At 35.9% G+C, this 12,673-nt stretch overlaps 1 protein-coding gene across 2 annotated transcripts; it reads right to left on the bottom strand.

Annotated features, from left to right (window-relative positions):
- Window positions 1-1,437: 1,437 nt before the first annotated feature.
- Window positions 1,438-12,637, bottom strand: LOC110096405 (E3 ubiquitin-protein ligase ORTHRUS 2). 2 transcript variants are annotated; one of them, XM_020822351.2, is made up of 9 exons: window positions 11,977-12,637; window positions 8,084-8,616; window positions 7,421-7,546; window positions 5,362-5,461; window positions 5,227-5,288; window positions 5,024-5,126; window positions 2,158-2,299; window positions 1,860-2,077; window positions 1,438-1,776 (listed from the first exon to the last, which is right to left on the bottom strand). In XM_020822351.2, exons 1-9 carry the CDS (start codon window positions 12,445-12,447, stop codon window positions 1,552-1,554), a joined length of 1,980 nt encoding a protein of 659 aa, XP_020678010.1. In that variant the 5' UTR covers window positions 12,448-12,637; the 3' UTR covers window positions 1,438-1,551. The 2 variants fall into 2 exon arrangements, with proteins under 2 accessions (XP_020678010.1, XP_028551141.1); XM_028695308.1 differs by having other exon boundaries at window positions 1,671-1,768.
- Between the last annotated feature and the right edge of the window lie 36 nt (window positions 12,638-12,673).

The following is a 12,673-nucleotide window of genomic DNA, read 5'->3' as shown; positions in this document are numbered from 1 at the left end:
TGCATTTTATCTGCACTTTTTTAGTTGTGCTTTGACTGCTCTTTTGTTGCACTTTTTTATTGTGCTTTGATTTTGCTTTACCTGCATTTTGGTTGTGCTTGGCTAAAATTTTGCGGGCATATTAAATATATAAAGTAAAAAAATAAATCCAATATGTCCACTCAAGGTGTTAATATTTTTTTGAGTCCGTCCGGTCACTGCACCTAATAATTTGTTGCACTGCTGCCTATTAAAAGCTCATTCTTGAATAAAAATATAATTACTCTGAACTTAGGCTTGGGGTGCGTTGACTCTTTTTATTGTTTTTTTTAAATATTTAAGTATAATTTTTTTTAATTATTAAATTTTATTAGAAATTTTTGTTTTAAAAAGCTGTTCCTAGCAAATCTTAATTAAATGGTTTAAAAAGCTGTTCCTAGCAAATTGTAATGATTCTAGAAGTAATATTACCATATTACCTTATTGGAGTAAATTATAAAAGTAGCAGGCACTTATGATGAATTACTTCAGCTAATATTACCGCTCTTAGCTAAAAAATAAAAATCTTCTTTTCTAATTGTCATTAAAAATTATTATATTCTTCATTTTAAATAAAATAGCTTAAAATTTTTAATAATGCATTTATTTTAAAACAAATCACATAAAATATTACGACCATTAAAACCTTGCTTAAAGTTTTTTCATCGGAATATTTCTTAGCGCTAAACCTTAAATCCTACATAATTTTTTTTTTGGTAAATAATCCTACATAATTTACATCAAAATGATCGAAAAAATGATAAGATTTATTATAAAATATTATTAGAACAAGTTTTATATATACCGCTCTTAATAATTTCAAAAATTTTTAAGCCCCCCACAATGGAATTTTTATTGCGTCCTCCCACTTGACATAAAGATACGTCCTCCCACCGTTAAAAAACTCGGTTTTTTCTCGGTATTGCTAACTATTATTTGGTATTAACAAAAAATATCATCATGTGAAGACTAATACCGAGCTATACCGAGCTATACCGAGCAATACCGAGCTATACCGAGCAGTACCGAGTTTTTTCTAAGAAAAACTAGGCATTTTTTTATATTGCTCGGTATAGCTCGGTATTGCTCGGTATAACTAGGTATTGGTCTTCACATGATGATATTCTTCTTTAATACCAAATAATAGCTAGCAATACCGAGCAAAAACCCAGTTTTTTAGTGATGGGAGGACGTATCTCTACGTCAGGTGGGAGGACGCAATAAAAATTCCCCAAAATGACAATCTATATCATACTAAAATATTCTTTAATAATTTTTTATTTTTTTTTTCCAAACAAGATTGAAGCAGACTATTTTAAGAATCATACCAAAAAAAAAAAATCAAAAGTGAAATCAAAGGTAAGATCCGAGAAACTTCAAATAAAAAAAAAAAAAAACTAAAAATCTAATTACAAGAACTAGAAAATCTGAGCAAAATAAGAATAACAAATCCATTACATGAAAAATTATAAAATCCCCCATGATTTCCTGGTTTAATAATAACTGTCTATGCACCACTACATATTTCCTGGTTTAAGGAATAACTATTTCCTCTCTAATAATCTCAACATCGGCTTTTTCCTCCATTGAATCACTTTCTTCACCACAGATTTCTTCTTTCATTAAATCATTAACATCATTATAAGTTTTTGCCTTCTCATCATCTTCTATTCCATCATTTTCACCAATGCCCTTTCCTACATTCTCCTCATTCTTAGATTGCAAGGACTCTATCAGATCCATAAGCTCCCTATTAACCTTTGAAAAACGCTCAAGAATCAATCAAAGCTAAGAGAAAGCAAAGCAAACGAATTTTAACTAGATGAGCCAAAAAAATTTACCTGGGGATTCTGTAAGAAGTCTGATATGTCATAAGGACAAGCTGGGCACTTTTTCATGATCTTCTGAGCTCTAAGAGTGCGGCCACCAGCACTGGTTCTCTCCCTTACAAAGGACTTATCAGCATAAGATCCCAGCAAGCATGACTTGCAGAAGTTATGAGCACAAGGGGTCGTCAATGGCGAACACAGTACTTTCCGACAAATCAGACAGCTAAATTCTAAAATCAAGATGATGAACATTAGTAAAAAGGCTGTTTTTTGGTATCATGACGCATATAGTATTAAGGTATAAGCAAACCTTTTAACAGCTTCTCCTTAACTGAATTGTTCTGCGTATGCCTAATGGCTATTTTTACTCTTGTTTGTTCATCATTATTTACAGTGTATACCGGTCTCCTGCTGACTGGTTGCTGCTTCACCCATTTCCAGCCATGATCTTCCTAAGGATATTAAGATGAAAGAAAATCACCATTTTATAATTATTCATTAACGACGGCAACATCCAAAGCTGCTACATTATCAACAAAGGCTAATTCTCAAGTTACGAAGCCTAATTTTTGTCTTAGGAAGAAAATGTGTCGCTAATATCTAAAAATATTTAAAGTTATTGAGACTTTTTTTATCATCTTTTGGTTGGCATAAGTTTTTTTTTTCTAAAGAGGGATACACCGTTATATATTTATATCAGAGGATGATAGGAAATACTTGATTTCGCAAGCAAACCTAACAATAATTGGTAAAAACAACGAGAAAAACGAAAAAAAACTTTGGTGAAAACAATCCAAAACAGAAGATTGTATTATAGGAATCAAATCAAAGCAAGCACAAAGCAAAGATACAATTGATCCTTAATTCGAGAGGGGGATCATTCTCTCTCAATCTCAAGATGATGAGTCTAGAGCCCAAGACACCAAAGAGAACTCCAAGAGAAACAATAATCAAGCATGTCCTAACCCTCACAACTCCTATTTAATACAATAATTCTCCCAAATCAATTTCTAATTCAAATTTCCCTCTCAAGGATAGCCGCCCTCTTTTTTCCCTGTTTAGCCCCCCTAGCCGCCGCCCTCTTGCTTTAATTGGCCCCTAGTGGGCCCCCCTTGTTATTGGCGACAGGATTTGGAAGGAAGGTGTGTTGCGGATCTATGGCTTATGATTTTGATGATAGCAAACATTCTTTTTCTCTATGACTGCTTTCTACTAACATTTCAGGTTCACACGATCGGACTGCAATTTGGAACTAGCTCAAGATTGGGTAGACTAGGCCTGAGTCAGATTGTAATCTTTTTTTTTTCTTGAGTCTGTTGTATTTGTTGTGGGACCTATTGATTTGTAACTTGGAAGATTTCCTGCTATTCCCTAAAAGATTTCTATTTTTGGTAATATCGGCCGGGACGATATTTATATCGTCCTGGACGATATGTCCAAAATAAGAAACCTGAATTAGGGCATCCTCATTAAGGCAGCCATCATAAACACATCGGCCTGGACGATACTTGTATCGGCCAGGACGATATTCTCAATTCAGAAAGAATCAGCCGCTATAATCAGTTTAGGCATTCTTTATTTTAGGAAATCGACCAGGACGGTATTTATATCGTCCAGGACGATCTAACTCAATCATACCTAAATTGATCTGGTATTATTTGGAAATCATTAATGGCTGATTGATACGATCATATCGTCCAGGACGATCTTATGATCGGCCAGGACGATGGCCTGGACGATTGACTTTGGCCAACACCAAATCAGGGCGATGATCGAGACGATTAAATTCGGTTTTAAACTAATCGGCTGGGACGATCGTGAGATCGGCCAGGACGATATAACCAATTTTCTTCTGATCGTCCCAAATTGTCCCAGGCCGTTGAGCTGAATTTGAACTAATCGGCCAGGACGATATGCCTATCATCCTGGACGATAATGTCGGCAACTTGCATTAATGAGCTCGTTTTGAGAGCTTTTATTTAAGTATGGCATGGCAACTTTTGTAAGGATCTCTGACAGCCATTGTAGCTTCGTTTTTGTGGGGGGAAACTTGAAGAGAGAGCTTGAAAGGGAGAGAGAAAAGGGTGAAGTTTGAGAGGGAGAAGATCCTGTGAAGGGGAGGAACTCAAGGGAGTGTGGTGGGGGATCCACACGGTTACTCCGGCGAACTCGCACCTTAGTACCATCGGATTCAAGGCTTGTCTCGAGGTAAGTTCACCAAAGAAGAAGATCTCTTTGGTGTCAAAGGACCCGGCGACTCCGCCGCACCGGGGAAGGTGAAAGTGATTTTGTAAGGGCTTCTCCGCCTAGCTGTGGGGGCTAAAGGAGAGACACTTATTTTAGTGCAATACTTGGAGGATGCCTCCAAGGAGTGGACGTAGGTCAAAGTTTGACCGAACCACTATAAATCTGGTGTGTTCTTTTCTTATTATCGCTTCCGCATTTAATTTCCGCACTTTGGTTTTTATTGTGGTGATATTGGTTTGAGTTTTATCTTTGGTTTTAAAGTTATTCAATTCACCTATCTCTTTGTTAGCCTTGGGCCAGTTCTATAGGGCTTAATATCCCTAACGAACTTTCTAGTGCCATCAGAGCACTTTCAAGGTGGTGGCATTAATCCGCCTCCTATAAACTTAAACCGGCCCTTGGGATGGTTGGGCCAGTTCATATTGAATTGGCCTAACAGAGGAATTAGAGTTTTTTTTTCTCCACAGTCGAATGATAGGAAATTTTGCAACAGCAAAAAACCGACAGCCATCAATTGAATGAACTCACAAAAATTCTGTATTTTTGCTAGCAGATCCTCTGTTCCTATTTTTTGCTCTGTATGCGGAACAGGTTTTGCCTACTTCCAACACTAATAATAATGAGAACTTGCCTACAAGTCAACACCAATTTAAGTTAATCATACCGCTGTGACAACTAAGAATATGGTAATGATGATGAATTTCTTCATAAGGAATTCCGAGTCAATAACTAAAAAAGAAATGATTCAGTGAGCTGGTTTGATATAAAATTTACAGATACATTTTATCCAACTTACAATAACAGGGAAATCAGCTTAAAATCACAACAATTATGTTGAAATGAGGCCATTCTGACGATTTGGACAATTATCAAACAAAACAAACATGATGTCATTCTGGAGCAGAATGGAAAGAAAAGGATATCCTTACAGTATAGTCCCAAGAGGGAGTATCAATCCTATCAGTAATATCAGTGGCTTTCTTCAGTTCTTTGATAACAGGTAACGGCCTTGGTCGGTCACCATGCTCATCACTGTTATTGTAGATATTCAAGTAAATATTAAAGATCGTTAGAATAGGAACCAGCGAGCAGAATAAATTTAAAAGTGGCAGCAAAAGGCTGGGGAAAATACCTTGTCCAAGGTGCTGGCTCATTATCACACCTAACAAATAAGTATCTGCAGACCTTGAAACCCTGCACGTATAAAAAAAAAGAATTTATCAATTAAATTCAGGATATAATCCCTATTTGATGGATGGTTAAGTACCTGAAGACCAACTTTTCTCCAGCATTTCTCGATTCTATAAACTCCATCATAACGGACCCCATTTTCAGGAGCATACGAAGAGCGCTTCTCTTTATGGGACCTGCTCATTGAAAAAAGTTATAATTTAAAGCTTGCGCTCCAAAGTCTAAAACTCAATTCATACTTTGTTAAGTAAGAATATAAATACTAGCAGTTTTTTTTTTTTTTGGAGACCTACAAACAATAATGCTCATGCACAATCAAAGATGGATAGAGGTAACGCACAAATCATGATTTTAATTATCCATGAATGTTTGCAGTTTCTTAAATTAGACTGGTAATAAGAACATTTTTTGAGTGATGGTGAAATGCAGAAAAAAATTGGAGGGATCCTGAACAAATTATGGTCATTATTAATTTTAAACTTCTGGAATATTGCTTTGAGATTAATACACAACAATAATTAATTGATTATTCGTGTATTACACTCATTTTAAAAGTAAATTCAAATTTATAAAACCTCATAATAACCAATTTTTGGCTGGATATCGACAAAAAATTTCTACTGAAAAAGTTCTCACCTTTTTTACTGAACGGTTTTGCCAGAACCAATTTTCTAAAACTATAAATTAGAACAGAGGAAAAAAAAAGATACTCTGTATGCATGTTTCCTCATGGAATCATAACCTTGAAGCTTGCATACTGCATTAATTAAAAAGCTGAAAAGAGTACAAAGAGGTACATGGAATCATAAGCTGTTTAAAGAGACTCTGTATGCAAGCTTACCTATGTTCATCACCGCATAACACCATACAATCTGGTTTACTAAACCAATTTATATTATGTATTATCATCAATTTTATTTTAGAAGAATTGTTAGAGCTTGAAAAGCATCTGAACCTCACAGAATTGGTGGCTAGAACCCAAAAAACTGCTGAAACGGTACAACTTATTTAATCAACTAGCAACTAAAATATTAATCAATTACCATGAAAAAACCTGTCCCACCAGCATTAAAGTAAGTCGAACAACTTTTTGACAATTTTTTATAGACTGCAATGCTGCAAAAAATTGGTGCACCTACAAGAAAATTATGGTGGAATCATAGAATGAATTTTGTTATATGTCATAAGATCCATCATGGACATATTTTTTGTGTTAAGGAATTTAATGAAAAAACAGAAACAAAGAAAGGATTTTCATATGATTTTTATTAGTCTATATAATTCATAAATCAAAATCAAGTATCATGAAATTGATTTGGTTCATATTAACGATAAAAATGCATTGAAGGTATGTTAAAGTCATTACTCATTACAGATATAGATCAAAGAGTATCAACTAGTAAAGAAATAATTAGAGTGACCAAATAGTTCTAAATAATGATAGGTTTACATCAAAAATCAACATTAAAATTGCATCTTTTGCATTGAATATTTATCTTGGAATATACTTTTTATAGAGCATATAATTTTAATCAGTAAGAAATAATTTTAAAAATAGAACAATAGAAGTAATGCTTACAAGATAAAGGGGTCAAAATTAGTTAAAAATGACGAGCATTTGGCAGGTGATTTTTGTAGGTGTGATAGCACTAATCAATTAGCCTAGGTGAATATAAGCTATTCAAAATTAAAATATAAGCGTTTATATCATAATCATATACATTAACAGTGAAGCAAAGCTCACATGGAAAATATTGATCGAGTATACAACAAGATTGCTGCCAAAATAAAATGAAGCATCTAAAATAGATGATCATGCTGCTTGCCACTACCGTAAATTGTTAACATCTCATTTTTTGAGTGAGAACTACCGAATTTTTAATAGATCCTGGCAAACTATAAATGCTTCTGTAAACATTGTAGACTAATAATCAATTCTCGAGCAAACTGCAGCCATAGAAAAAGTTAGCTACCCAAACTTATATACTAAAAACAAAATATAAGAAACAAAAGAGTTATTCTGTGCTACCATTGAATCACAAGCTACAAAGCAAGCTCAATAAGTGACAGAGAAGGAAGCCAAACTCAGTAGGTGGGTGGGGGAAGAAAATGGCATTAAGAACTTCATAGCATACCTTACTACCCGCACTGGATAGCCCTTTAGACAACTGACACGCAACGCCTCATTAAATTTCTCAAATTTTTGATCAAATGACTGCTGCTTGTTTGTGCGCTTGTTACCACTCAGGTCTCTACCCCCACTATGCAAAATCCGATTAAAAATAAGAGAATAAAAAGAGTATTAATATCTTAATGGGAAATAATACTGCAAAAATAAAGAAGTTGCATGATTATAAGCATGAGTGAAAATAAATAAGAACCACAATGGTGGTCATTTAACATGAAGTAGAACAAATAGGCTTAATACGTCTTGGTGCATAAAGAAGCATTCTTATCACAGTAACGGACTAACGAATCAAATAGCAGTGCTAGTGATAGTTCCAGCATGCTATGTCCATGTTCATTCAAATATACTAACACAGTATTGTGTCTTAACCTAATTAAATACCTGGACCTCAAAACATCGAACATGACAAACAATTACCTTTCAATTAAAAGCAAAAAGATTGAACGTATGTGGTAAATTCTGGAGTTAGCGTAGATGATTATAAAGACAGTTAACGTCAATACATTCTGGTAACAATTCCTAGAATGCATAGACATTAAGAAAAACCATGTAAACCCAATTAGCCAGGGTTAGAAGATTGAAAGCTCAAGCTTAACCAAGATGATCAAACCTGCCCGTGTACAAGAACCACTCCCCATGATCTTCGTCATCTTGATATCCTCCTGAGAGAGCAACTGACTGTGCACCATACTCACTTTGCCCTGCAATTCCTGCGACATGAGGTAGATGTGCACCCCATTGTCTACAGTCCATCCGATCATCCCAGGTATCACCCACCAACACACCCCTTCTCATTTTTGGATCATACTCTGCAGTAATGGGACCAAAATGATCTGGAGGAGTTGTGACAAAGATCTGTCCACTGCAAGCATTTGACTTTCCTGCCCTCTTAGCCCTTTCAGTAGTGAATGCTTTATCAGGTCTGTTCTCATTACGAATGAAATGGTATTCATGAACTGTGCCAATTGATGTGCCTGATTTTGCAGATTTGGCCATACGAATGCCCATAGCTAGTGTTGAATTTATTCTGGGCTGTGCTGCAAACTTTGAAGGGATAAAAGACCGACAATTTGCACAGTGAAGTTTCCCCTGCCCAACCCACTTTTGAAAGCATTTTAAGCAGAAGTTGTGGCCACATGGTGTCTGTTAAAAGAAAAAAGAGAAGGGGGAAAAGGAAGAAATGGAAACAACAAAATGGTTTAATATTCACACTTAAACTTAGCATAAAAAAAACATAAACAGTTAGGCCAATAGATGAGGAAAACAAAAAATTTAGAAGACTTCAACTAAAAAAATCTAGCCCCAAATTCTGTGCAATGCTAATAAGCAAATGGCACCAATATTGTTCCACTAAATGTGGTGTGGCGGTAAACTAACAAGTAATTGCTGAAGAGAAAATGACCAAAATGGTCCCCAACTCTTCTGAGGGACCAATTTGATCCCTCAACTCCTCCAAATAGGAAAAGGCGGAGCTTGGAAGTCGATTTGCTGTTAGAAGAGTCGGAGGAAGTAGGTGACGGGTTCGTGAGGTTGGTTCAAACGAAAAATTTCATGTGTGAGGAATGAGCGAGAAGAAGAACTTGAGCTCGTTGTTCCTCTCGTTTTTAACAACGAGAGCGGGCCTCGGGCGGGATTTGAGCAAGAATCGGGCGAAGAGCAGCGTCTGCACCTAATAGGTATGAAACTATGGGATTTGAGCAGGATTTTTGCAATATACAAGGTACTTAGGTCAACATTAACAAAAAATACTAAGCTATAGCCATGTTATGACAATGTTCTATCTACTTATACTACAATTAGTAAGAGAGTGAATGAAACCAATGAAAGAAATCTTATTTTGACTAAAATCAAAAAATTCAATAAGCCCTGATGTTTTATAAACAAGAAATAGGGTAATCAATACTCCCAATCCTTCATGAATGTCATCGCAATTCCAAAAAGCTGCAAATAAAAACGCATCTATCTTGGGACTAACATTCCCCTATTTGAAATAGCTCCCAATGTAAAACTATATCAAATCTCATTATTATAGCTTCAGTATCATGATTGGGAAGTTCATGCAGCAACTTGAAAGTTGAGACCCATTTTCTGAAATTCAAAGCAAAAAAGTATAGCATTTGTACTCTAAGTTAAAGAAATCATTAGTTTTTAAGCTTTGAACAATCAACAATAGCATGTTTAGATAAGATAAATAAATCTAGAAGAGAAATTCCTCACTTAATTATACAGGATCGCATTTAATTAGTAACACATAAATGAAGAAAGATAAAACACAAAAAATGGAGATCAATGAATATTTTAAAAGACATAAAGAGGGCGTATTTTAACAGACATCATTTATGAAGATATGATCAAATGTATAATGATGGCCAAACAATAGCCATCAATAGGACAATATTTTGCCACAAGGAATGAACATTAAGTCCAACAATAATTATTGCACATTAAGGTTGAATTGTAGGAAAAAAAGTCCAATAATAAAATCTTTTGACATGAGAAAATGAAAGGCAAAGTCATAGTCGTGACATTGAGGGCATATGATACCCGCATCATGTATTTTTTGAAGAATGTAGCAAAGAAATTTTCCAGTATAATACCAAGAAAAAGCTACAATAATATACACAATATGCATCCATAAACATTATTGAGAAACTAACCTATTCTTTTAGGAGAAAATATTAAAAATCTAAGAAAATCTATCATCAAATCTGCCCTCAAAAGACATATATGACACCAGTAATTGGCATGAAAACAACCAACATGGCAACAAATCATGAAAAAATAAGTTATAGGACAAAGAGAACAAAAATCTATAATGCAGAATTACTCTCGATGTAGCGAAATTCTCCCAAGCATATCTAATCTACTTCAACAACAAAATAAGGTTCAAATGTCCACAAAAAAAAACAAAAAAAAAATATTGATAAATGTCTTCCAAAGTCGTATCACACTTCCTCACATCTCAAATCATGGAGAATTTATGTTTTCATTCTACTTGATTACATTCTTACACAAAGCTAAATGTAAGATGGATGAAATAAGTGGTGATGAAGATAGCTAGAAAAAAGGACTGAAGATTCTCAAAACTTGAGAAAGAAATACTTAAAACTCATAACGCCCTCATACACAAAAGATGAACGAAAATGAATACTCGTACAAAGAGAATACAAGCAGCATTGAGTGCTACTTAAATGAGGTAAACAACAATAAGCAATAAAATTATGAAGTTTCCATCAGCCAAATTTTTAGCATCTCGCTAAATGCTATTTTTTTTTTTTTATCTTTGTAAGTACATTACGAGCCAGTGAGTAGACATAGAAAAGCAAATTGTTTGAATGAAAATGTTGTGTAAAATTAAAAGGCCCATCAGAAAAAATCCAATTCTCATCGTAACTGAAAGATAAAGTAACACAATTCTAGCCATCCAATCCATTTTGGATGGTAGGATTGGTTTTTTTTAATGATAATTGTTTTAAAACAACTAAAATCAAAGCAACCATCCCAAGGGGATTGGCGGCTGGGAGTTTGCAACTTCATGGTAATTGTAGAAGACATATACAAGTAAATTTTTTTTAAAAAAAGCAACGGTGCATTTAAAAGACATATACCAAAAGTTAGAAGATATATGCTCAGAAAATTATATTTGTTCAAAAATATGGGGTGTGCAAGCATTTCTGATGTTGTTTTCTATTTATGTAAACCTGTCCTCTTCTTTTGATCATTTGTCATCTATATTTGAGCACGGCTTTCCAGTTTCCATCCTAACATAAAATTGTATCCGGATATCCTAAATAATTTCATTCGCTTACACAACTCTTCTTGGCCTATTGGTTGAGAGCTTAGCCTTCCAACTAAGAGGTCCAGGGTTTGAGTCTATGTGTATGCGTTGTGTGTGTGAGTTTGCCTTAAATGGCCTAAATGTCCCCAAAAAAAAAAAAAAAATTCATTCGCTGCATTGTTTTCCATTACCAAAAAGAGATACAGATATAACAACTGGCACCATATATTGTATATTTTGGAAGCTTCAAATACAATGTAACGAAAGAACAATTTTAGGGTATTTTATTTCCCACTATTATGTATTTCTAGAATTTAAAATACATGTAAGAAACGGAAGAATACGTTAGCAAAATTATCAACCCATATATACTATTAAGCACGCCAAACAATTTTCATGGAGAAGGAAAGCAAGTAAAACCAAAAAACACATGCAGCCTTGGAGATTTCCAACTAAAAATACATAATAATAATGGAGTTATTCTATGTAAATAGAATTTTATTATTAATCGGCTTCAAATGCAGACAACAGACATCCGCAAACAGCATTTGCTCCACTCATACAAATATTATTCAACGATGATCTAAAGCTAGCAAGAAATACATTAGAATAACGGCACCCAGACCTCAACGAATGACAACAGGGCAGAAGCTCTATATAAAATATCAAGAGAAATGGAAAATGAAGTGGCGAGCCTAATAAATGTAAACACGAGAAGAACTCACGGTGACCGGTCTCTCCGGCAGCTGCATACAAAAGGAGCAGTAAATGCTTCCATCAAGAAGATCCAAAACATCATTGCTCCGTTTCGCTTTCTTCCTGCCCTTATCATCCTCCTCAACCTCCTCGGCCGCCGCCAACCCAGCGACGCCGCCGCTCACAAGGGCCTGGCGGCGTCGCGCTTTTTCCTGCTCCGTAAGCGAACCGTCGGCCTCGATCGCCCTGATAGCAGCCACCAGCTCAGCTGATGCGCCCACCAGCGCCGGCGCCGCCGTCGCCGCCACCGATTCCGGCGACTGAAAGCAGTCAGGGCACTGCCATTCGAGAGCAGAAGCGAGATTCTCTGGCGGGCGGGACAGGCAAGTGACGTGCCAAGGAGTGACGCATGTACGGCAGAGCACAGCTTCAGCCTCCGTTGGCTTCGCCTTGCAAACCATGCACACTCCGTCCGCATCGCAGGGGAGATCGGAAGCCATCGCTAATCAAAGCTTCAGCTATCGGAGAGGATGGGACGCGCGCGAGAGATACAGAGGGGAGAGGCGGGATTTTTGAGGAGAAGACGGCGAGTTTGAAATTTTTCCCTCTTCTGGGATTTTCTGTCCCGAGTCCGTCCGGCGGATTTGTGGGGGCAGAAATTGGGGAGGGTCTGTGGAGAGTGGGGCTGGGGATCTCTGATCCCGGTGGAACTGCGAATTTACAAAA

Source organism: Dendrobium catenatum, unplaced genomic scaffold (assembly GCF_001605985.2).
Source record: "Dendrobium catenatum unplaced genomic scaffold, ASM160598v2 fragScaff_scaffold_621, whole genome shotgun sequence".
In the NCBI taxonomy this organism is placed as follows: domain Eukaryota; kingdom Viridiplantae; phylum Streptophyta; class Magnoliopsida; order Asparagales; family Orchidaceae; genus Dendrobium; species Dendrobium catenatum.
Note: the sequence above shows the minus strand (reverse complement) of the source record. Positions and strands in the feature narration are given on the sequence as shown.

Excerpts from the sequence above, each read along its gene's own strand:
- LOC110096405 (XM_020822351.2), bottom strand. The coding sequence starts at position 12,447 with ATGGCTTCCGATCTCCCCTGCGATGCGGACGGAGTGTGCATGGTTTGC. Across the intron at positions 7,547-8,083 it reads TGGTTCTTGTACACGGGCAG|TGGGGGTAGAGACCTGAGTG; the intron begins GTTTGATCATCT and ends GATTTTGCATAG. Across the intron at positions 1,777-1,859 it reads ACTTCTTACAGAATCCCCAG|GTTAATAGGGAGCTTATGGA; the intron begins GTAAATTTTTTT and ends CGTTTTTCAAAG.